General features: G+C 39.5%; 1 protein-coding gene across 4 annotated transcripts in view; it reads left to right on the top strand.

The window, feature by feature from the left end:
- The first annotated feature begins 9021 nt into the window (after positions 1 to 9021).
- Positions 9022 to 24135, top strand: part of NMBR (neuromedin B receptor) — a 32564-nt gene continuing 17450 nt past the window's right edge. For 3 of the 4 annotated variants that reach the window (XR_004367354.3, XR_003959351.4, XM_002195728.6), the window contains exons 1-2: positions 9259 to 9683; positions 23281 to 23629. Coding sequence is in view for 1 of the 4 variants with exons in the window: in XM_002195728.6 (XP_002195764.4) it covers positions 9268 to 9683; positions 23281 to 23629 (765 nt within the window). In the remaining 3 variants the exon portion in view is untranslated. Of the gene's footprint in view, positions 9144 to 9258; positions 9684 to 23280; positions 23630 to 24135 lie in introns of those variants that run through there. The other variant, XR_012055081.1, reaches the window with a different exon arrangement.

The following is a 24135-nucleotide window of genomic DNA, read 5'->3' on the forward strand; positions in this document are numbered from 1 at the left end:
TAATTTGCCAGCGTACTCAGTATGCAGAGTTGAAGCAGCTGCAGAAGAGCTGTGCATGCGAGTCCATGCACGCGACAGACACTCCTGCTGGTAAACTGCCGCAAGGAAGTACTTCAACTCAGTGGTTTGAACCCAGTGGGAGTTCTGGGAGGAGATGGAGAGTGGAAGGATGGAGATAGGAAACCAGTAAAAGGGAAATGCTCATTTGTCATTCACTCAGTGATATGCAGTAGTCTATTTGGCATGCACAGGAAAGTGAAATCAGGTCACCAAACCCAGAGAGGGGTAGTTATTCTTTTGCCTCTAAACTCAAAAGAGAGCCTCCAAAAGAGAGCCTCCCTTGTAACTGGCTGCAGCACGACTTCAAGCTGATGTATCAAAAAGCATTGTTTCCTGTGAGAGGTGTCCCTGGGGAAAGCAGTTCAGGAATGCCCTGGGAGACTGCAATTGTTTAAGGCAGGGCATTTTCCCACAGCTCACTGCTCCCTCATGTAAATGAGTGTATGTCCATAATTTGTTGTAGTTTCCTCAGTTCCAGAAAGTTCTCTGTTTTCAGTTCCCCCATTGGTTCCCTCAGAAAGCCATTCCTTCTCTTCTCCCTCATTGGTCCTGTTCATGTCGCCCTATCCCTGCTCCTCCCCTGAACCTTTCCGTTATTGGGCAGTTAATACCTTAACCACGTCTATCTTTCCCCAGTTGAATACCTTGGTCCCTCCTTCCCCAGTTTCTCTTGTAGCCTTCTCTTTCATGTGAGGTTGTTTCCGTGTTCCTAGTTTCCCGTTCTTAGCTGCTCCTTCACAGGGTCTTTGGCATACAAAGCAAAGATTGCCATGTATTCCTTTGCTAGTACTTCTGGAGAGACTTTTTCATTTAGACACCACAATTTTCCATTTTTCTCGCTTGTTGACCTGTCATTCATTAGGAGATCTTTCACAATGAAATTTGCAGCAACAGATTTCATTGGAGAAGCAAACTGGTCTGGAGCCAACATAGAAATAAGACCCAAAGAGAACAAGGGAGTTAGAAGCTGTTCTGGTACATCAGCATTCAAACTTGTACTAAGAGGCTGAAAGATCTGTGCAAGCTGTACTTCTTTATTTGAAAATATGCCATGTATACAGTGAACAGCTTGTTTTGCCCCTTTTTGCTTTCTGATGCAAAATCGGAATTAGTGTTGATCTTATGTGTGATTCTATCTTGTGATCCATCTTTCTGAAAATCTGTATGGCCACCTCAGCTACTGTATCATCTTCCATCCTAAGGCGCTGCAGTAGAGACTCATAGGTCTCTGCAGAGTGGAACGAGGTAGGATGTGTATAGGACAGAACCTTGAGAAGTTCAAGTCCTGCATGAATAGCAATATCAGAACTTACACCCTTCTCTTCATCATCAGCTGTCCCCTCTGTGGATTTATTCATTAGTTTTGCTAGTGCACAAATGGCTTCTGAGTCAATATGTACAGCGGCAATTCTTTCCAAAAGAAATATGACCATTTTCAGAAAAGGATTTGTTGGCTGCTTAGGATTTGCAAGTTTCCGGGCTATCTCCCTCATGCAGAAATTTGCCTGTTTACAAGAACATGTAGGGCTAATTAACAGTTCAAGCTGGGACCGAAGTTTCTCATCATCACCCAAAACTTGACTGAATTTCTCCTGTGCTTTTCCAGGATCTGGAAGGTTTTTTGCTACACTTTGGGACATTCAGCAGATCTGCGGAACCATCACGTGGAGCAGACCTCTCCTGGGATTAACCACGGAGGAACTGGCACCACGTTTTAATCTTCTGAGAGGAGATGGTGACCTGACTTCCCCGCGTGAATTAACACCGGACACCAGTGGAGCCCTAGAGAGAGTCGCTGATGCCCTGAAGTCCTGCCAAGCCCACCATGTGGACAGGTCCTTCCCCTTGAACGTCTGTATATTAGAGCGCACCTGGAAGAGCAATGGCCACGCTGCTGACACCAGCCCAGGCGATACCATCTTAAGGCACCCCAGAGCGCTTGGATTGCTGCCACCGTGCTCATCATCTTTCTGTGGTGTTAAGCAATGGAAGGATGGCTTGTTCCAGAGCCCAAAGAAAACATCTGGATCACACTTGCAAAGGCCCTCAAACAGGATAACTTCTGCATGGCCATGGGCAGTGTGGAGGACCTACTTTATACATGTCTTGTGGGAGTCCCCCTGTCACAAGGGGACCACCCTTATGTAGGTAAGAAACTCAACCCTGTAGACTGCTGGGACAAGTGGACAAGGATTTTGTCACATGGCACCACAGGAGCCCCAGGAACTTGGACTTACTAGGTTCCTCAAGGGTGACATATTTACATAAAAGCCCTCACTCAAAGATTGGCAACAGCTACAAGGCTTTAGGAACAAAAATGTCTCACCCTACAACAAAACATATATGATCGATGGGTGCAATTACACCAGTGATATATTGTCCGAGTCCTCTTTGTTTCCCTGGGAGCTCCCCAGGGGAGTGTTTCTTATCTGTGGTGACAGGGTATGGGCTGGGATCCCCTCTAAGATCGAAGGGCGTCCCTGTAGCCTTGGCCAGCTTACTACTCTTGACACCCAACAAGACCCAAATTCTTGACTGGAAGAGGGAGACACAATTGGCACACAAAAAGAGATCCTACAGTCAATTTGAGCCCAATTGTGATTCCCAAATATATAATTTGGGCACGTCTAAGACGGTGGCTGCATCTATATTTCTGCCATGGTATGCAACAGTCAAGGCCCTCAGTGAGCTTTCTCACCTAGGGTGTTGGCTTAGTAAGCAGGCCAACGCCACATCCGCCACCTTATCAGATCTCTTGGTGGACGAGGAAAACACCAGACATGCCACACTGCAAAAAAGAGCCACCATCGATGTTTTTATTACTAGCCCATGGCCACAGTTGTCTTTGAGGGACTATGTTGTTTTAACCTCTCATTGAAGAGCACATCCGGACGCAAGTGGAAAACATGAAGACAGAAAGTCAGGCTGTAGACGTCATGAATAAGATGTTCACACAGTGGGGTGACTCTGGGTGGGTGGCCTCAATCCTTAAAGGATTGTTGTGGATCTTACTTATAATTTTCATAGTGTCCATCGCCCTGACATTTTTTAAAAGGACCCTTGTAAAGACTTTGGGGGACGTTTATTTAATAAACAGAAAAGGGGGAGATGTGGGAGGTGCCCCTGGGGAAAGCAGTTCAGGAATGCCCTGGGAAACTGCAATTGTTTAAAGCAGGACATTTTCCCAGAGCTCACTGCTCCCTCATGTAAATGAGTGTATGTCCATAATTTATTGTAGTCTCCTCAGTTCCCAAAAATTCTCTGTTTTCAGTTCCCCCATTGGTTCCCTCAGAAAACCACTCCTTCCCTTCTCCCTCATTGGTCCTGTTGATGTCACCCCATCTCTGCTCCTCCCCTGAATCTTTCTGTCATTGGGCAGTTTATACCTTAACCACAACGATCTTTCCCTAGTTAAATATCCTGGCCCCTCCTTCCCCAGTTGCTCTTGGAGCCTTCCCCTTCATGTGAGGTTGTCTCTCTGTTCCTGTTCCTAGTCCCCCGTCCTCAGCCTCTCCTTCAATAAACCCACGTGGATCTTAACAGCTCGAGAGTCCTCTCATCTTTGGTGGAGTTTCATTACTCTGTCTGGGTACCTGTTGACTAGCCAGCAGTGGGTCACCCTGCAGGACCTGGTCCGGGGCAGCCCACAGTTCCCTCTGTCATGTGTGCTCATAGGCATGGAAGCATAGGCAGAAGAAGGGAAGTGATGGGAATCGGTGTTCATTTTATGTATAGATTTAGCTGTTGTATCTCTAAAAGGTGCCTCAATGACTGTATTAATGACATGGTTGAAATAACTGTTTTAAGAAATCAGAACATCCTTTGTAAAGGGAACCTGCCCCACAACCACTGAAGCAGATAAATTGCAAAGAAGGTGAAAAGTGCTCCAATAAGTGCATTTACAGATAATTAATTAGTTATTGATTAATATAATATAATATAATATAATATAATATAATGCAATATAGTAATTAATAAGTTATGTAGATCTCCGAGTTCAGACAGTTAATTAAATGTCTGTCTCCTGGAGCACTGTAAAAGATGCTGTATTGGTAGCACTCAGACTGGGTTTCCAAATGTTTTTAATGCAATCTGCTGATCTGCTGCATAGAGAGAATGCTGAGGTTTGTGGATGTCAAATGAACTAAAAGCAATAATGTCTCTCAGTGGTGTGTGATCTGCAATAAAGTACTGTGGTTCTCAGTGTGGTGACTTTCACCAAAATGCAGTGATTTTGGTTACAGTGAATTGTTTTTCAATACATATGGAACTTAATTATCATCCAAATGCAGTTCTAGTGTTCCGACAGTACTATGAAATGACTAAATTAGTTCCGCATGTTTAATACCAGTAATATTTCAATAATTTAATTATTTTAAATGTGAATTGCCTATTGAAAATCTGCTGTTGAATGTACCTCAAAAAGTAGTTGTGTTTGTATTTATTAGGATCTCTAAATAGAAAAGTTTAAAAACACAATAGAAAATATCAACAACTTCTATTTTCTAAATGGAGATCAGTCTTTCAAAGCTTTTTGTTATGCTTGGTATAGTAGTGATTATTTTCACATAAATTGATGAACATGAACCCATGAAGTTTGGTCAGCATTTGATTCTGCTATGGATAGAAACATTTCAGAACAGATTTTAGTTAAAAATCTGCACTATACAAATGCTACTTTGTATCTTTTTATTTTAAGGGGAGAATAACATGATTCTTTACCTGTCTGGACTGTCTAACACAAGCTAATCAACAATCAGCCTTAGTAACAGTATAGAAACTTGAATCTCTGTCCTGTGATAAAGGTGCTAAAGGAAACTTAACTGGCAATGCTCTGATTTTTTTTCTATGAACACGTAAGGAATACGGCTGCATTTAAATAAAAAAATAATTCTGGAGAGGTTGTCAGATAAACCAAATACAAACTGCATGGGTATCTGCAGTAAAACCCCACTGAGTGTGATGAATGGGTCCACAATAAAATTGTCACTTTCTTTGAAGTGGCTCCAGTGTCATGTGAGCTCAAGCACAAGAATCCCATTATCTTCGCACTAGGAGGAACTAATAGCAACGTTTTTCTTTTATCATGTGTGTTCAATAATGTGCTTCTTAACACCATATTAGGAGAATAACTTGAGATGGAAATAGAGTAAGCTGGCATTGTGCAGTGCTTTTGAGTGCAGTCTGCCGAGAGGACTCAAGCCATTTCTTGAGACTTCCTTGACAGAAAGTCATTATTTGTTTTGAATCTGTCGGAGCAGCTGTCTGTTAGTTTTCTATCATGGACAAATGGGATGGAAGATGTTGATATCACATTTGTTTCTAAGTGAGTCTGAAGCCTGGATTTTGACTCCAGTTTGCAGCTCAGCGGTGTGCTCTTTAATCTTTTAATGAGTTGAAGTCCTACTGAATGAATACAGTAAAACAAATGGAAGCTAAATGCATGCATAAAGCTACAGTTGTGCATAGAGGGATGACCTGCGTGTTTAACATTAAGCACCCAATTCATTCCTTTATTAATGTGGTTAAATGTAACAGCACCTGTTACCCTTGTGCCATGAATAAAATCAGCACCATGAAAATGGTACAAAAATTGAATTGGTATCAATAGGATAAAGTTTTTTTTCCCAAAAGAGAATTTGCATGAATATTGAAGAAAGCCAGTTCTGCCAGCTTTCTAGCTTTGTCTAGTGCTAGAAGCACCTGAATTTCCATTTTGGTTTGCAGAGTTCCCTCCATCCAAATAGGAAAGCTTCTATTGAAATAGCAAGAAAAAGCGCATGAGTTACTTTAGGTTATTGTACATTTGACTGCCTGGAAGAAGTCACTCTCGTCTACAATGCACGCCCACTTTCCAGCTGTACCTACTGGTGAGATTACAAAATTTATTGAAGGTTTGGTTCCTAATGCTCAGTTTTTAAATTCAGCTAGTATTTGTTCCTTGGTTGTTGCTTTGTTTCTTTTAAAAATTTGACTGATGATCAGGCCTTCAAACATGATCACTTCCAGGGCTCCATTTGAACCCAGTTTTCATTTAATGTGCAAGTACACATACTTACTTAAAGGCTACCTATTGCAGGTAGTTTTGGTGGCAGATATGCTTGGTTCTTCTGGGATTACACGTGTTGTGATGTGCAAATCTGGAATTAGCTCTGGAATTATCAAGTGCCTTGAGCTGCATAAATGTGTGAAAAGAGTGTTTTTTCCTGTCTGACCCACTTCTCGGTAGAGGGCGTTTTTGAGATATGTGGAGTTCCTCATTCCTACATGAGCTGATTATGAATACCTACATTTGGGAATTACTGATGAAGAAGTGTTTCCTCTCACGGTTCCAAGTAGTTGTGGTTTCTCCCCTATGGTGTTGCACTCCCACATGCACTCCATCTGTGGTGGCTGATTATGCCTGTGCAGTTTCTTTCCCACTGGGAAGATTCACCTATGGCACTCTCTCCCTCACTCTTGTGCCAAGTACTGTCAGAGCTGCGCAATGAAATTATCTCTAGGCTGTAATCTGAAATAACATCTAGGCATGGGTAAACTCTTGTTTGAAAAGAGAATGATGAACAGTTTGTATGTGGAGATCTGAATTCGACTGGTTTATGTCAGGCTCTGTGGATCTTCCCCACACACAGCTTTTTACCTCTGCAGGAAATTATATTCATACTGGTTGAATATAATAACTGGTTGATTTATAGTCATACTGCAGTCTAAGCATTATCTAACTTTCTGGTTTCCCTGAGCTGGAGTCACTCACTTTCTTCAAAGCTTATTTCCTTGCTGTTAGAGTTCTAAAAAATATGGAGTAGATAAAATCAAGTACTGATAAAAATCAGGAATGTAAATTTCCACTGAAAATATTTCTAATTCTTCAACCTTAGGAATTCCACCCTGTGGACTAAAGGACAAATAAAATTCACTAGGATAGAAGAAATTTTCCTGAAAGGCAGCAGTAGGAGTGGTAGTGTTGTGAAACAAAAATCAATGGGTCTCACCTCTCTCCACGCAAACTGCAATAAGTTTATATCAATAGAAGTTTTTAAAGTGCAAAAAGACTCAACTTCCCCCTGTCCCAAGAAATCAATATTAACGACAAGTTGAATTTAAACTATTCTCCCAATGGAAATCATATTGTCTGCCTATATATAAACCTGTTTTCAAACAAATTAACAAAAGGACTATACACAGAGTGTTAAACTTGCAGAGTTAAAGACTTACATTGGATCCAGCCAATGGGAACCAAAAAGAGTGACCTGGAGTGTTAACAGAAATGATCGTGAGCTTAGAAAATTTCACATATGCTCAACAAAATGGACGGTCACAGCAATTTATATAAATATGTAAGTCATCAGTAAGGCTGCCTCAGAGGGAGCATAGCTGAATTGAAAACCGTGTGGAAGGAACTTGATCAGTAACAAGAATCACTTCCAGAGGAGCTCTGTGATGATTCTGATGAGCTGCTTAGTGGTAAAGCTTATCATCAGCTTATCTAGCCTGATTCTTTCTGAGGCTTAGCACTGTTTCGGTTCAAACAAATTACTCAGCATTATATGGATCAGTAATTTACACAACTTTAACACATATATTAAGGGATTTGAGAAGAGTCATAATGATCAATGAAGATACAGAGAAGTGTAAAGTTTAAAGAAACATTCTTTTTTTTTTTTAATAATCTTAGTAAAAGGTTGTTTACTAAATAATTACTGATTTAATTCCTACACTAGACAGCATGCCATAGACAGGCCATGCACATGTGACATGCTTTGCTTCTGATATTTCAGTGGTCAGTTTCTCCATAGACCTGTCATAAACTCATAGAGCTTCAAGAGAACTGCTGTAGTAATATGAACAAGCTAGTTCTCCACAAGCTCGTGAATACTGTCTTTTGAGAAAAAGCAATAAAGGAATCAGTCCGCAGAGCATGTTACTGGTCAAGGCTGTTATTTTACCTTAACATTTTGTCTTGGAAACTTCAGTCCAACAGGTCTGCCTGTCTTCCAGCATATTTACACGACTACCTACATTCATGGCTTCTGCTGGAGACAGATGGAGCTGTTTGGAAAGCCTATACATGTGCAGACCCTTGGAAGTAAAAGACATTACCTCACTGAATAGCAAGAAACATTAGAGACAAATTCTACTCTTCAAAGAGTAGAATTCAAAATTCAAGATTAGAATTCAAAATTCATTCTCCACTCTGCTATACCATTTGTAGAGTAAGTCATAGAGAGAACACATCACCTGTCCCCCTTTCCATAGTCAAGACCACTGTGAAATGCAGCTTCACAAATCAAACCTTAAAACTTTAAACACAGCTGATGCCTTTAAGTAAAATCTATGCACAATCCACAGCTGGATTTCAGGAATAAAATCTCTTCGTTCTCACGCCCCTCTCTCCCTGCCACCCTGCGTTTCAAAGCACTGTGGTTTCACCTAAGATGCTGAAAGACGATGTTCCGGGGGCGATCCTGCGTTCTGTCCGACGTGTCGGACAGCTCTCTGGTTTGCCGGGCAGAGCCTGGCGGGGGCTGCTTTGCGGTGGTCAGCGGCGGGGACAGAGGCTTCCCTCTCCCCTCCCACTCACCACGTCGTGCCCATCGCGCTCAGGGGCTCCCGCGGGACAACGGCGGCTCCGGGATCCGCCTCTCCCTTCCCGCAAGATCCACCTCGGCGGCGCGGGGCCGGGGCGAGGGCACAGGCGCTGGCAGGAGGAGGGGCGGGGCGGGGCGGCCCCTCCGCTATCAGGTATAAGGCGGTGCCACGGAGTGAGGAGCGGGCTGCTCTGCGCCTCGCCGCAGACCCGGTGCCGCGGCCGGGCAGCACCCGCACCGCTGGACAGCGCGGGCGGCTCCGCGGGGGCGGCGGCCGCTCCGCGCCTTCGCCGCAGCGGCGCGGCCAGCGCGCTCCCGGGGGCGGCTGTCCCTACGGCATTCTCGGCCCCCAGGCCCGGGATCTCCTGCCCCCCAGGAGAGGCTTGTCCGAAGAGCCGAGGGACAGTGCACGGGAGGTTTTGTTTCCTTCCCCGGCCACCGCACCGGCGGACATTCCTCTGCATTTCTTAAGGGAGAAAACTCGGCAAAGAAAGGGTAGGAAGAAAGGCAGTAGGGAATGGGGGGAAAGTTAATTGACTTACTTGCAGAGAGGTGAAGCTTTCCTGTGGCTCCCCTTGCACTTTGCACTGGAGACCTTTAGTCCACGCGAAGCTGTAGGATGGAGCTAGAGCCCCCGCCCGAGCTCGCCTCAATGCCCCTCGGGGAGAATGGGAGTGTCCGCCTGGTGCCCGACACAGCCCTGCTGTCCCCGGGGAGAGGCACGGCCGTATTCATCATCCGCTGTGTGATCCCTTCTCTTTACCTGCTCATCATCACTGTCGGCTTGCTGGGCAACATCACCCTCATGAAGATCTTCATTTCCAGCAGCGCCATGAGAAGTGTGCCAAACATCTTCATCTCCAGCCTCGCTGCTGGTGATCTGCTCCTGCTAGTGACCTGTGTGCCTGTGGATGCCTCCCGGTATTTCTCCGAAGAGTGGCTCTTTGGAGAAGTAGGATGCAAGCTCATCCCTGTCATCCAGCTGACCTCTGTTGGTGTCTCTGTCTTCACCCTTACCGCCCTCAGTGCTGACAGGTAGGAAAGTTCGGCTGCCACTTCAGCTCTCTGCAGCTTGGGCTAAGGCTGGATGAAAGGTAAAGCACCTCTCTAGATAAGGCATCCGTGGTTTGCAATCCCTTAATTTCAACCTGTGAGGTGCCCATGCTTCTTCTTCCCTCACTGACTGATGGCAGGGGGCACTAACTGAAGTTAAAGGGTATCTGGAAATGTCTGTGCCTGGCCCTAGCTTGCAGGGTGTTGATTTTAGCCCTGTCTTCTGCACCTCTGGGATGGTCCTGTAACAGGCCATATATTGGAATTTTATTCATTAGAGTAAGGGTTTCGATGCCAGATAAGACCCTTGCCAAGTCACAGTGTTGTCCACATGCAGTGAGTGACTTAAACCAAATTAGGCACAGATGTATTTTTAATCAGTTTATTTCTTTCTGCTGAGAAGGTGTACACATGTGTGTGTATGTGCGTCTGTGCCTTAGTAGAGAGCAGGTTACCAGAGGTGACTGCCAGAACTAGCTTAGCTTTTGGGAATTCAGTGACACCAAATTGCTCTGTCTTAATTGTCAATCTTAAACTTTTTTTCAAACTATTCTTATGGTCTTCTGAACTTTTAGAAAGAAGAGGAAAAAAAAAAAAAAGGAAATATCCCCAAACAAACTAGAAAGTAACAGTTTTATCTCCAATACTTGTCAAATTAGGAAGAAACAAAGAGCTGGATCCCCAGTTTTTCCTCCCAATTACTGTGAATGGGTACTTAAGGAATTTATAGCAACTGAGTGGCTGTAGGACTATGCTTCAGGCTTTGAAAGACAAAACCTTACAGTGTAATTGCAAATGTAAATTATATGAAATTATCTTTATTTTTTTAAAATATAAGTAATTTTTTTGGGCATAAATGAAAATTCCTTCTCCATAGAAATTCACCCATTTTCTTTTGTTGGGTTTTGAACTGAGCCCCTTCGTTATATTGGTGCATGATATAAAGAGTTGAGTTGAGAAATATATCTTCACACTTAGAGTAATGTTTAAGATGTTAATGTTAGTGTTTAAAATTTTTAATAATTTATTTTCTGTTGTTTTTTTTTCCTTTTTTTTTTTTAGCTAATTCAGTCCATTGTTTGATTTCACTTGAGTGTAGTCTTCAATGAACATTAATTTCAGTTCTATTTGAATCAGGACCTAACATATTTGTCTATAAAGACTGTAACTTGTGAAAATGGATTATGGTTTTGAAGAAGAGCTTGCAAATCATATTTCAAAATGAACACCTGTAACTCTCTGATTACCTCAGTTAAATAGTATTTCAAAATCTGTCCTTACAGATCCAAGGAAACCCTGCAATTCTCTTTCTGCTCTATTTCCACTCCTTAGTATCTTGTGGTGTACATCTTATTTGTAAAGGGAAGAATTTAGTGGAGATAATTTCTCTAGAGAAATGTAATATGAGGGAATGCTAGTAATTTAATGTTTGAAGATTCATTCATTTGCTTTTTATATAGCTTTGGAATATTCACTGTTTGATTTTTCCAGATAATTTTATAATTCCTCTTTTTATATCAGTAGAGTCAAGAATTTATAATACTGACTCTGCTTATGCTTAATGCATCTAGATTTGCACATACTAAAAAACAGTTACAGTTTGTGTGCTGAGACCAAATAAGCTCATAATAAATACATTTCTCCAGCATTTTGGACTCCACAGTATACGCCAATATCATAAATGGTTATACTAGGAATTTGCAGTGTTTCTTTAAACTTGTAGTTTTATTTTAGGTCACTGAGAACAAAAAACTTTTATTTTCCTGTCAGATCATCTTCCACTGACTTCAGAGACCAGTCTCCTAGAGCCCCGGAGACTGCTGAGTGAAGCTGGCTGAACTTTCAGTGGTGTCTGGGTTGGAGTCAGATCTACTCTTTGTAAAACACTTTGTACAGCACTTGTGCTGAACTAGAGGGGAGGCACTGATGTGGAGGGGTTTCTGTGACACTCACCTGTAGCCAGATTCTAATGTGTGTTGTAACTAGATCAGTTGTGGGTGGCTATGCTGGCAGATGAGAAGTGTTGGCTGCATCCTGCACCCAAGAGGTGCTGAAGAGGTCAGGTCTGGCTGCAGGTAATGTTTTCTTCAGATAAGTGAATCTAGGGTAGGATGTAAGCAGTGATGACACCAAGAGGGCTCCATTATAATCCATTATAATTTGGTCTGGTACGCAATGTCTTCTTAGTCGCCCTTTCTTTCACAAATAATGTCCAAAGTACATTAAAATGTACTTTCAATTAAAGTCCTTCCTGCTTTTTGCTTCTTGTAACCAGGAGACTGTATAGAATGCCAGACATTGATTACACTAAAGAACAGATTTACGAATATGTAGGATTATTCGGAGCATGCCTGTGTAAATTAGAATAAAGGAGGTTGTCTTGGTTTCCACAGTTGAATTAATACTTATTGTTTATGTGGAAATTCTGCATAACAATTTCCTTGTGTGTGGTACATTTAAGAGAAGTAGCTATGGAAGCTACAAACTCTGAATGACTGTTGCTAACAAACTGAAGGAAGAAAAAAGTAGTACTTTTAGTAGTATTAAAAGTACTACTACTTTAGTAAAAGTAGTAGTACAAACTTGTATATATATATTTTCTAAAGTCGCTGGATTTCATACAGATTTTTTTTTTTTTTTTTGTCACAGAAGTCTTTCTCAGCATCAGTAATGTTTCAGTGTGACAAACATACACTGCGTGGCACAGGGTTTTGGTGTCAGAGCAGGATGCAATCTCCCTCTCCTATGGGATGGAGAAGGCAGCACAGGAGATGTACTGCTGAGTCAGCTGTCCCTTCTCTATGCCACACAGGATATGTAGGGACAGCAACCCTGGCCCTCATGGCCACTAGTTTTCTCTATTGTGGAGAGACCAGAGCACCTCTACAAATCTTAATATTTCTTTTTTTTATAAAACCAAAGAAAAAGGAGAGGGTGGGCAACAGAAAAAAACTAGACTGGATGAAAAATGAGAAAAAGGAAGAGGGCTGAAAGAAAAAAATGTACTAAAAAAAGAGGGGAACTAAGGGGAGTGTAGGGCAGAACACTCCCAACAGCACTCAGCACATCCTGAAAGTGCCCAGACCTGGTGCATGATGGCCACTTCCTAAAGATGTGGTGGGATAAGAATTGAAAAATGGGGCCTTGATGAACTTGTTTCTCCAGAGTCCATGGACTGCAGTTTTGGCAAGGGTTAGTGGGTATTGATGAGAAACTCTCAAGACTTGGTGTGGTCTTTGATAAGGAGGCTAAAAATAAAGAAGTGAGAAGTTTTTGCCAGAGGGACTGCAGCATGACACACATGAAGAAAATATGTGCCAGCATCTCCTCACTGCAAAAAGGGTAGAAGCCAGGGATGAACCTGACTTGAACCATCCAATGAACTTGCTTATTGCTGCATTGGTTCACAATGGACCATGCATTTAGCTCAAAAAGCAAACTGGCCCAATAGGGCTCCTCATCTTATTCTCAGGTTGAGGGATCTTGCTGTGTTGTGCATGGGAAAGAGTCAAAGTAGGGCAAAAACTTAATCAGAGAGGCATGGAAAGGTGTTTCCGGGGTTTTTCAGAATTAGGGGTCTGGATGGCATTTTAACCTTGGTGTGGACATCTCTGGGGGCAGTGAATTAAGCTGGCTGCTACAATGTGCCCCTCTGGCATTACTGCATTATTGTGTGGTACCCACACAAGTGAATAGCCTTTGGAAGAATAAATAGCATCCCCTTCTAACAGCTTTAGACTTGTCCCACATAGTCTTTCCTTTTCTCTTTAACTGTAATTGGTGCCTCATTTTTTAAGTGATCTGTAAAAATAGGATTAAATTTAATTCTGTTTCTTTTCCTACACTGAATTTTATTTCTAATGAAAGATTTAAATGTGTTAGCTCTCATGCAGTTCTGCTGCACTCTAATGGAGATAGCAAAGTTGAACTCACCCTAATATAATTGGAATAGCATCGTATTTGCTTTCTTCCTCAGTAATGTGACATAAAGACATATTTGATGAGACAAATACTTGATTAACAGGTAACAGTTTGAAAATTTAAATTCATACGTAAATAGCTAAATATAGTGCCTGACATGCTTTAAATGTATTCTATAGATTTTCATAGCTAAACTATTTGCTCCTTTTTTTTTTTTCTTTATTGATTTGGAAGACTTCAATCTGTATTGTAAAACAATCTAAAATGTTTTTTGCAAATTTGCACTCTGTGCTGACTTCTGATGACATTGATAGCGAAATCTGTTTTGGCTCAGTTTATTGATATATTATCTCCTTTCTTTTGGGAACTTTGGAAATGTTCTGATGTGTGAAAAGCTGCCCTAGTAACTTCTTTGGGTTTTTAATTAGTAATATTACTTTAATGAAAACTTTTTATTTTTCTCAGAATGTATTTTTAGTTTTTCTTTTATTATGGCAGATGCTGATTCAGGCTGAATTACAATGACTGTATTGAAAAATATAAATGAAAAAATATAAAATCCTCCTTTCTTATTGCGTGTAGTGGAGCAGGTGAAGCAGGACAGTGGACATGATTTCCTTTAGAGCTCTAATAGCTGATATTAAGGAACTAAGGAGTCCTTAGGAGGAAATAGTATTAAATGATATATTGAAAATTACTTATAATTAACCAAAAAATAAAGAAAAAATAATCAAAGGTAAAATGGAAGATTATAAGTGAAAAACAATGCCTTAGCTGTATACAGTGGATGGGAAAACAAAAATACACGGACCAAGTAGAACTATGAGAGTCTATAAGTATATATTTTAGATACTGAATGAATAAATTAGTGAAGTACATTAAAAGTAATGACAGTCCAGATGTTTCTCTCACTGTAGGCTGTAGCAGTATGGTTATAATTATGCAATAATGGACAATGCAAAAGAAATTTAAGAGAGGTTTGGCAAGCTTTATCTGTCACATTTTTTCAACTTGCCTTTTAGCTCTTATATGCAAACTTGACTCTCAAAATAAAGCTTCCCAGAAGACCTTTGTCAAATTAAACTATGAGGCCTGTCCCCACCCAATAACTTCCCAATAAATTTATATCCATCTTATGCAGATAAAAGGAGTATGATGTAAAATATTCCAGAAAAACAGATGGTAGAACCACCCCCTCCCCAACAGTGCAGGAAGATTTTTATGTCTGGAGTAGATTAAGGTGTTAAGTATTCTACAGTAATATTGTCCAAGCCAGGCAATTCAAATCAGCTGTTGGAGAAGTTGGAGAAATTCCTCGTGACTGTCTTTTCACAGCGGAAAAGGATTTCTCAGCATTTTCCTGCCAAGTTAGGCAACTGTTTCTCCAACTTCACACAGACACATGCATCTGTTAGACTCCTGCCTTTGTACGTTCCTGTACATACTCTCCAACCCATACAGAACCAGCTTAGATTGAGGATGGTGAAGGGAGAAATGACTGTGGTGTTTATCCCAGTCAGTGATCAATGCAGTGCCTGTGTTGTGCTGGCAGAAGCCTCTTTGTTTTAACTATTGCAAATGCCAGTGTTTAGATTGCCTTTTGTAGGCTGCAGCCTAAACACGGAGAAACAGCTTTAAACCTCTCGTTTCCTGCTTCTTTGAGCTAGTCAGTAAAAGCCTGTGTCTGTGACAGACAAAATAGCTGCTAAACAGCAGATCCAGCCCAATTCTTAATGAGCATGTATATCACCATTAATTTATTTTATTTGTTTGCCCCTCAGCATAATGTGGTACATGCTTCCCTTATCTATTACACTGCAATTGGTTAATATGAATTGGAATGCTGGAATTCTCAAGTCAGCATTCAGCAGATCATCAGAAATTATGTCAAAGATCAAGTATGCTCTACCAATGCTTTGTCTAGGGAAAAGATTTCAGATGGTAAGTTTGTTACAGAATAAATAATATATCTCTGTATATGTGTGCAGTGTGATATAACTCTTCAATATCTTCTTGAAAGGGATAATTTGAGTCTTCATTTTAAATTGTTTAATTATAGAAGAACTTGTATATTTATGATAAGAGTTCTGCTGCAGAACCAGACTATATATTTCTGATGCTAAATTATTTTATGGGTTTTTATATGTATTAATGAAACAAGGTATATGCAGTCACAATCCCTAGGTCTAAACATGTTCCAGTAGCAACTTCTAAACCATGCTGAGATTCAGTGTAATTTGACAGTGTAATTACAAATAGAAAGTAAGTTCTTACAAGTTTATTAAATTTGTAGAAATAAGATGAATGCTATTTGTTGTCTATTGAAGAGAAGCATATTTTGGAATTAAGTTGACACAACTTTTCAATTATCAGCGAAAATAATCACAAGACAAACAGTCCACATAAGCTTTTCATAATTGCATCTGCTGTATGTAGATTTGTGTATTTCCAGCTTTGTATGAGCATATATCAAAATAAATTTGTGGTGTGTGTGCAAACAGGAGAGAAATGGGTTATTCTGATATGTTGTCATTATATCTCATATAATTTTGGTTCTTCTTCTTTCACGTGATTATTCCACATATTGTTTCCTTTTTTCCCAACTGCTTTTCATAGTATTTTTTAAAGAATAGTTTCATGCTTGTGTTTTGTCTCCAAATTTGTTTGATTAAATGTATTTAAAGGATTACTACATTAACTTTTCCCTCTATAATGTTTTTATATTTCTTTTTTTTAACCAGGGTGTGTACTTGTACTTTCCATCTATACTGATTTCAGGGCAGATGAAGATCAGAAGCTGCAAATAAAATTGAACTGGAAAGGTGTTTAAAAGTGAGAGAGTAGAGCTTTTAGATGATAATACTGGAGCAAATAAAGAAATTTGATGATTTTTGAATTTAGAAATTAGAGATTTAGGGTCTAGATTCTCAAATGGGAAAATCTAAGTCTGTTCTATATATATTAATAGGGGTTTGGTTATTTAATTCTTCCTGGCTTGTAACATTTCTAAAAATCACCTAACCATGTAATGTTCTTCACAACAGTATGTTATCTGCTGTAGCCTGGGTTATAACTGAATTCATCAATGAAATGGGAGAAATTGTTTTGTAACAACAAAAATTTTATAAACTGGCATTAAGTAAATTTTACACTTGGGATTTCTTCTTTCAGACACTCTAGTTTCTGTAATTGATATTTTTATTGACCTTCTGATTCAGCAGTGATGATTTTATGACATCTTTTTCATTCAAGTACATATAGATACTTTTGCTGAGAGACATGCAGTAAGCACATAGGAAATACACAGACAGCATGTAAGTCTGTCTCATCAGCCTAAAGGTTGGGGTATCAATGGGATTTAGATCAAACTCATTTGGAGAAATGGAATTCTCTTTTTCTCAAAGTCCTTAGACCCTTCAGGATTGAGACTGTAAGCCCTGAAAGAATTAAACAAGGTTAGTTGTGGTTTTCCAAGTTTTTTTAAAAGGAGAACAGAGAACCAGGGCACAAACCCAAAAAATACCTAAGTGTGTCCAGGCTGCACATTGCAAGGCCTAATATATAGCCTAGGTACTAACTTTCCCCTCATCCTATCCACTCCTTCTGAGCAGAATCCAAAATCCAGAATTCCAAATTAATATTGGAATGTGATCCAGAGAGGTGATAGAAGCCAAGAGACTACACATGCTAAGCTTCCTTATGCTTCCTCCTGGGAAATAGTATATGCAGTTGCTTTTATGATGCAGCGGGCTAAGAATAAAGTTCTCTCCTCACAGGTGAAATGTTAATTTTGAGCCACTGTCTAGCAGCCTGGGTAATGGCTCCCAGACACCCTGGCTGCATGGCTGGCCCCATTTTGGGCCTGGAGAGGCACATGCCAGAGCTGCCTTTGCCGTGGCAATTTTGTGAAGGGTGATGACTTTGGTGTGCCCCAACCATTATTTAAACATAACTTTGAGATCAGACTCCTCAGCTTGGCTGTGCTTAGTTTCAGGATTGTAAATGAAGCTTATGTGCAAACAGAGTAGGTGCGATCTGGGGAGCTCCTGGCACGCACAGCAGGGGAAATACATCTGCTTGCTTATTCTAAAAGTCAAGAAAGAGTGGACACAGTGGGTTGGGATGGGCCAGCCATTGTGTAAGGCTTGTGGATAATGTTTTCAGGTGCCTGAAAGTGTGCGGTGTCTTTTTTATGCATGTACATATGTCTGTATATATCTATCTATATATGCACAAACTCTTATTCAACGGTAGCAGAGCATGGGAAGCATGGGACTGAGGACTGGCAGTCAGACACTTGTCAGAATGGTTTTGTAGAGATCCATGATTTGGTTTTGATCTGGATCAATCAGTATTCTCTAAACAGTTTCTCGGCATGGTTCAGGATTAAACACAAGCCCAGTGGCCATTACCAACAGAAATGTGAACTGCCTAATTTGTTTGGCTGTGGTGGTCTTGTACTGGGCAATTAATGAGATTAATTAAATAGTCATGGATGTTTGGCCAGTGTCACTTGGCCTCCAGGCCTAAATATATACTATGGCACTGTTTAGTTTGCTCATACAGATGTAGCTTATATGTATCTTTATTAGATTTGGTTCTCCTCTCTCCTCTCCTCCTTTTCACAGTAGAAACTTTGAGAAACTGCAACTCTAACGAAGACCTGTTAGTCTCTCTTCAGATATGTTAAACCATGTTCATCAGTGACTTGAAATTATCAAACTTAAATATAAATTTACTGGAAATACTCAAATATATGAACTTTTCTGAATAATAGCTGGTAAAACAACTTACTAATACTGGATTCAGGAGCAGAATTGAACAAATTAATTATGGTACTTTTAACTAGTGCAGATATAAATGAATGGCTTTGAAGAAGTAAAGTCCAGATTGTAGGCAATGAGCTGGCATTGCAGGATTTGCATGAGCTTGTAACAAGCATAGTTAGCTAATGTGAGGCAAATAGCAAGTAGTAGAAGTAGAAATAGAAGAAAAAATGAAAAGGAAAGATAAAATTTCTCCTCTGAGGCGCTGGGTGGACAGGCCAGGTAATAAAATTCATGCAGAAAAACACCCTTCCACCATCCTGGGAAACTTCTGGTTTGATTCTTTCAAGGTGGAGAAATCATCAACAAGTGTTGAACTGTTATTGATAGTTTTTGGCTCAGCAGAGTGTATTTTTACAGAGTGGAAAACTTTTTCCACTTAGGAAAATCTTAAGATTTTCCCCCTGAGAAACACAGAACACAAGTCATTGACATTGACTTTAAGTGTGTTTACACATGGTCTTCTAGTCTGCATTTCAAATACTGTTCATTATATTCACTATCAGACCTCAGAGATGCTCATTCCTGAGTGAATGCAATTCTCTGCTCTCCAGAGATAAGCACAGAATAAAAATATTGATATTACCCGAAAAAAGAGAGAAATGTACTTTACGTTTCAAGAATTTATAAAAATAAAATAGAACAATGCACATCTCAAATCAAATGATAAAATGATCCCACAATGTTTTCAGCTAGATAAATTGTTGTGCTCTTAATGATTCAGCTGGAGTTGAGCCAATTGAACTGCCCATACAAGGAAAAGGGTCCCATCCAAAATTTCATTTTACTGCAGTTGAGTGGACTTCAACTGGACATGATATGGGTATTTTTAACAAGTACTGATTATACAAGCAGGTTTCTTTTTCAGATATACTTATAAGCTCTTATGTTGTTAAAATTTTTGTGTTTGAAAGCACCATGCAGGGACACAATAAAAGGCTACCATATGAATGGTTTTGATAAATTACTCTAGTTTGCAGGAAAATGCAGTTGCACAGCAACATCACTTTAGAAAGCTTATTTATAATGAGGCAAATAATACTAACCCCTCCAGCTCCAGGATTAAAAGGAAAATTAAAAAAAAGTAATGTGAAACTTCCCTGCCTGAACCGTGTCTCTGCCTGGCTTCTGACACTTCATTATATTTATTTTCATTGTGAATTTCATGTAGGAAATTAGGTGATAAATCAGGGTCCTATTTGTGGTAGGTACTATATAAGCAGCAACAAGAAGGAAGTCCTTGACCTGAAGGACTTTTAAAAAAGGACAAGACACCATGCAGAATCAAAAGAGCAAGGAGATATTGAGGCTAATCTAGTTAGAATAGTAGGCTATTTTCCAGTAGCTACCTAAGTATTGACTAGTAGTTTGGGGGTTTTCTTTTTAGTTTTTTTAAGTCATCACAACAAAGTACTCTAGAAAAACAGGTAGGAAAGCAAAGGAAGGACAGCACAGGTCTAGTAAAGGAGCACCTTCTTTTGAAATCAGCTGTGTGGGAGGGAAACAGCATTGTGGGTGCAGCAGAAAAAGGAGTAGAGCTTTCCATTCTAATTTGGAGCTGAGAAATAACTTTTTGAAAACAAAGATTAGGAGAAGTAGATAAAATAGATTGGAGTTTAGAAGGGAGCAAAATGTTATATCTCTGGAGAATTTATTTTGGGATTGTGTAGAAGGGAGGAGATTGCTTTTAAATGGAAAAAAAAAACACTATACCAAAAAAAAAAAAAAAATCTGCTGAAGGGGAGTGGGTAAGTTTGTGCTTATGTCTGTTGGCAGAAACCGCAGCTCCAAAGACAGGAAGGGCTTTCCGAGCTGGGGTCCCTTTGTCAGCAGTGATAATGATAGAGGACATAGGAAGACAGAATTTACATGACAACTTTTAATTAAAACCAAATGCATATTTATAATTATTTCCTGAACTTCATGGCAACTTATAATGTGCTCTTTTTTCATCAGTGAAGTAAAAGAAAAGATGAATTTACTTGCTAATTTGACTAATTTGCACAATTAGTCTAATTTACTGACATTGTTTTTATTGATGGAACATATGGTGTTTGTAATTTGAATGATTGGTAGCATGTTTTAGCTTTACACTGGTTTTATACAAAGGAAGAGGTTGGTTTTTCACTTTGGGGACTTTTCATTACACTCAGTTTATATTTTATTTTATTTGTAACCTGTTTCTTTTCACTCTATAGCTTTTTAAATATATAAACAAGATGACAAGCTTTTTTTAAAACAGAGTGCGTTTTTCTTGACACGGAGTCCTGTGAAAGGCTGAGTCATAGGAAGAGTGCCACCTTGTAGTCAGTAAAGTAGCAAGTTGAATGAAAGAAGTTTTTTTTTTTTTTTTTCACTAAACTCAGCTGTTTTGTGAAAAAGGGTACTCTGCTTCAATGCCTTTCCACTTGGAGTACGTTATGGGTCGGGGAAAAGCATACTTTTGCTGAAACATCAATATATGCCAAAGTACAAATATATGCCGCATCTTCTACTAATGTAAAGACTTCTGAAAAAGTCTTCCATTTAGAGATTAACTAGGCCAGTTTGCTGCTAAAACAATTATTTGTGACATGGTCATTTACTTGGGTCATAGGACTGTGGTCAAAATATTTTGAAATGATGGAGTGAAATGGAGAGGAAAAAAAGGTGTACTACAAAACTACAAAACTTAATTTTTATCCAGTTTCCTCCCCCTACCCCAAAATCCCCAAACCAGCTCTTCCCTAAGAATGCAAGCTTTTTAAAAAACGAGCAGATGTAAGGACTTGACATCTCCTCAAAAATAGAGGGTCTGTCTTTATCTAATGAAATAAAGGCAGACAGCAATAGGAAGCAATTATTGAATAATAACGTCAAAGTTTGTGCTGGGCAGTAGTCATGCTTTGTGCAGAAACTTCTGTCCTTCCTGTGTCAATATAAAGGCTTTCTTTACACCTTGGTGTCCAGGGAGTTTCTCACTGTGTCTTAGCAGAAATGGTAAATATAAATTAACAGAGACAGTTTGCTGAGTTTTGTTTTCTACTCCATTATAGGGGTGAAAATATAGTAAAAATTCTCGGAAATTCTCTGAATTTAGAGAGGATATGAACATTAATAGCCTTTTTTTTTAGTTATTTAATGATCAAACAATTTATCACACACCTGAGAAAGACAGCTCCAAAGCACATTTTGACTCACATATTCTCTGAAGAAAAGGCTTCCATGGGTACTGTTACAGTTCTCTGCTCCAGATGTTTTCATGGCATAGCCAGTTGCAAACATCTGCTTAAGGTCTTGAGGGTCTATGAACTACCTGTCAGGACCTGCAAATTAGCCCTAAGATGTATGTGGGATCACAGCTCCATTTATCAGCATTCCCTTCAGCAGCCACATTATATTTGGGTATAAACTAATCCTTGGGAAGTATTTAGACAATTACTCATACCCATACGTATTTATGCATCATGTATATCTATCTACATACATGGATATGGAATTTTATCACAAAGTAGAGGCTTCTAACTTACTGTCCTCCTTAATCTAAGCTCATTATGTATCTAACAGAGAAAAAAACCAAGCCCCCTAGAGGATGATTTAATATACATAAAATCTGAATCACTTTTTGAAAGTGATTCATACTTCTCCAGAAACTACAAACACCTGAGGATGAACAAAGTTATGTACCTGGAGTATGAATTTCTCCTGACTCCCCTTATCATGTTAAACTTTTCCTTGAATATTAAAGAAGAGTAATTATTTCAATTTCTCAAAATGTGAGCTCTTTCAGAAAAAATCACAGCCATCCCAAATCAAATTGAAAGTAGAAACAAAAAAATTAATGCACTTAAGAAAAATCTCATGAGCTTCCATATTGCTACAGCTTAGACAAAATGAAATGTTTTGTTTAAAATTTAGTTTTTAATAAAAACATTAATGCATAATTTACTTACATTAAAAAAAAACTAAATAAATTAAAAATCTAAGTGGAACTTTAAGGTATCCTTGAAATATTTTTCTCAAATTCTATTTGTCCTTATAACATTTTCTTGTGGAAAGTTTGACTTTGTATCACCTTCTGCAATGATTTTTTTTTTTTAAATAATAGAATTCCTGACCAATGTCTACTTCTATTAATTAATTTTATTTTACTCTAGAGAGATATTTCCATTCTCAATTCTTCCTGTTTCCATTGCAGGGGCTATGAAATTATCAGTTCCACAAAGGTTTATATGCAATCATACATTATGAGACAGTTTTGCAAAATGCAGTGTGCAGAGCAGCAGCTTCCAACTATTGATGTGGAAATGTTTACTTTATGTAAGCGTTTAATACTTTCTGCACAGGTGCTTGGGAGTCATATATGCCTGACTTTACAAAGATGCAGATATTCCTCTGAGGGGGGCTGGGAGTGTCCTAGAGTGGGAAAGTTGTGGTGGCAGCAAGTGGGAGCCCTGGGCTTCAGGAGCTGAGGAAAGAAGGAAGGAAATACTAGGTGTCCATGTGCTGGTATATGTGGAGTATGGAGGTAGGATGCACACGTGGAGATTTGCTGAAGGTATTTGGAGAAGCAAAGAGCCATGGCTGATTCTTCACTTTCACCACACTGGCACAGAATGCACACCTACAGCCACAGGTTGTATCCAGGTCTCCTTCTCCCTCCTCTGATGAGTGTATACGAAAAAAGGTGGAGATTTAGAGAGTGCAAGTTAAAGAAAGATTACCAGCCCCTTGACATTTCAAATAAGAAAAAAAAATGACATTATTTTAATCAAAGATATGAAGTATGCTTGTGGATTGCATGTTGAATTTGAATACCTTTTAATTTGTATCTGCATTTTGGTCAATTTCAGGTATAAAGCAATTGTAAATCCCATGGATATCCAGACCTCCAGTGCAGTGCTATGGACCTGTCTCAAAGCCACTGCCATCTGGGTAATCTCCATGCTCTTGGCAATTCCTGAAGCAGTGTTCTCCGAACTGGCTCACATCAATGACACAGATAATGCCACTTTCACAGCGTGCATACCATACCCCATGACAGATGACATGCATCCGAAGATCCATTCTGTGCTGCTTTTCCTTGTGTATTTCCTTGTTCCTCTTGTAATTATCAGTATCTACTACTATCATATTGCAAAGAGTTTAATAAAAAGTGCTCACAACATCCCTGGGGAGCACAGTGAGCATTCCAAAAGACAGGTAAGCAATTTGCTTTTTACATCCTGGTAAAAGATCTGTGTGCTGTATACACTTCTAAATGAAAGTCAAGGAATTATAACATCCAAATTGTTGGATTTTTCAGAGTATTAGTTCAGTTTCCACATGAAATAAACCAAAGATTATCTCAAGATTTTCCTTGTTTTCATGCTTACTCAATATTAAGCCCAGTATGTAAATGAATATGAACAAGGAAAATTATAAATTCACTGCCATGAATGCACATTCCTAACAGCAAATGAGATTGGTATATATGTTTGTATGTGCTATTACTGTCACATTACTTGTATTCTTACTGAGAACTGATGTTTTCGTAGTTAGTGATGGTGGCTTCACCTGTCTCTATAGGCAGTCATTTTAGGAAAGAAACCTTACATGAATGTTTTGAGAATTGTCCCTTTTTGTGCTTGGAAATGAGAAAACTGACATAGGCAGGGAGAACTTTCCTTAGGGGATCTGAGATTGTTTTCAGATGAAGGAGTGCTGGA

The sequence above is a fragment of the Taeniopygia guttata genome, chromosome 3, assembly GCF_048771995.1.
Source record: "Taeniopygia guttata chromosome 3, bTaeGut7.mat, whole genome shotgun sequence".
NCBI classification, from domain to species: Eukaryota; Metazoa; Chordata; class Aves; order Passeriformes; family Estrildidae; genus Taeniopygia; species Taeniopygia guttata.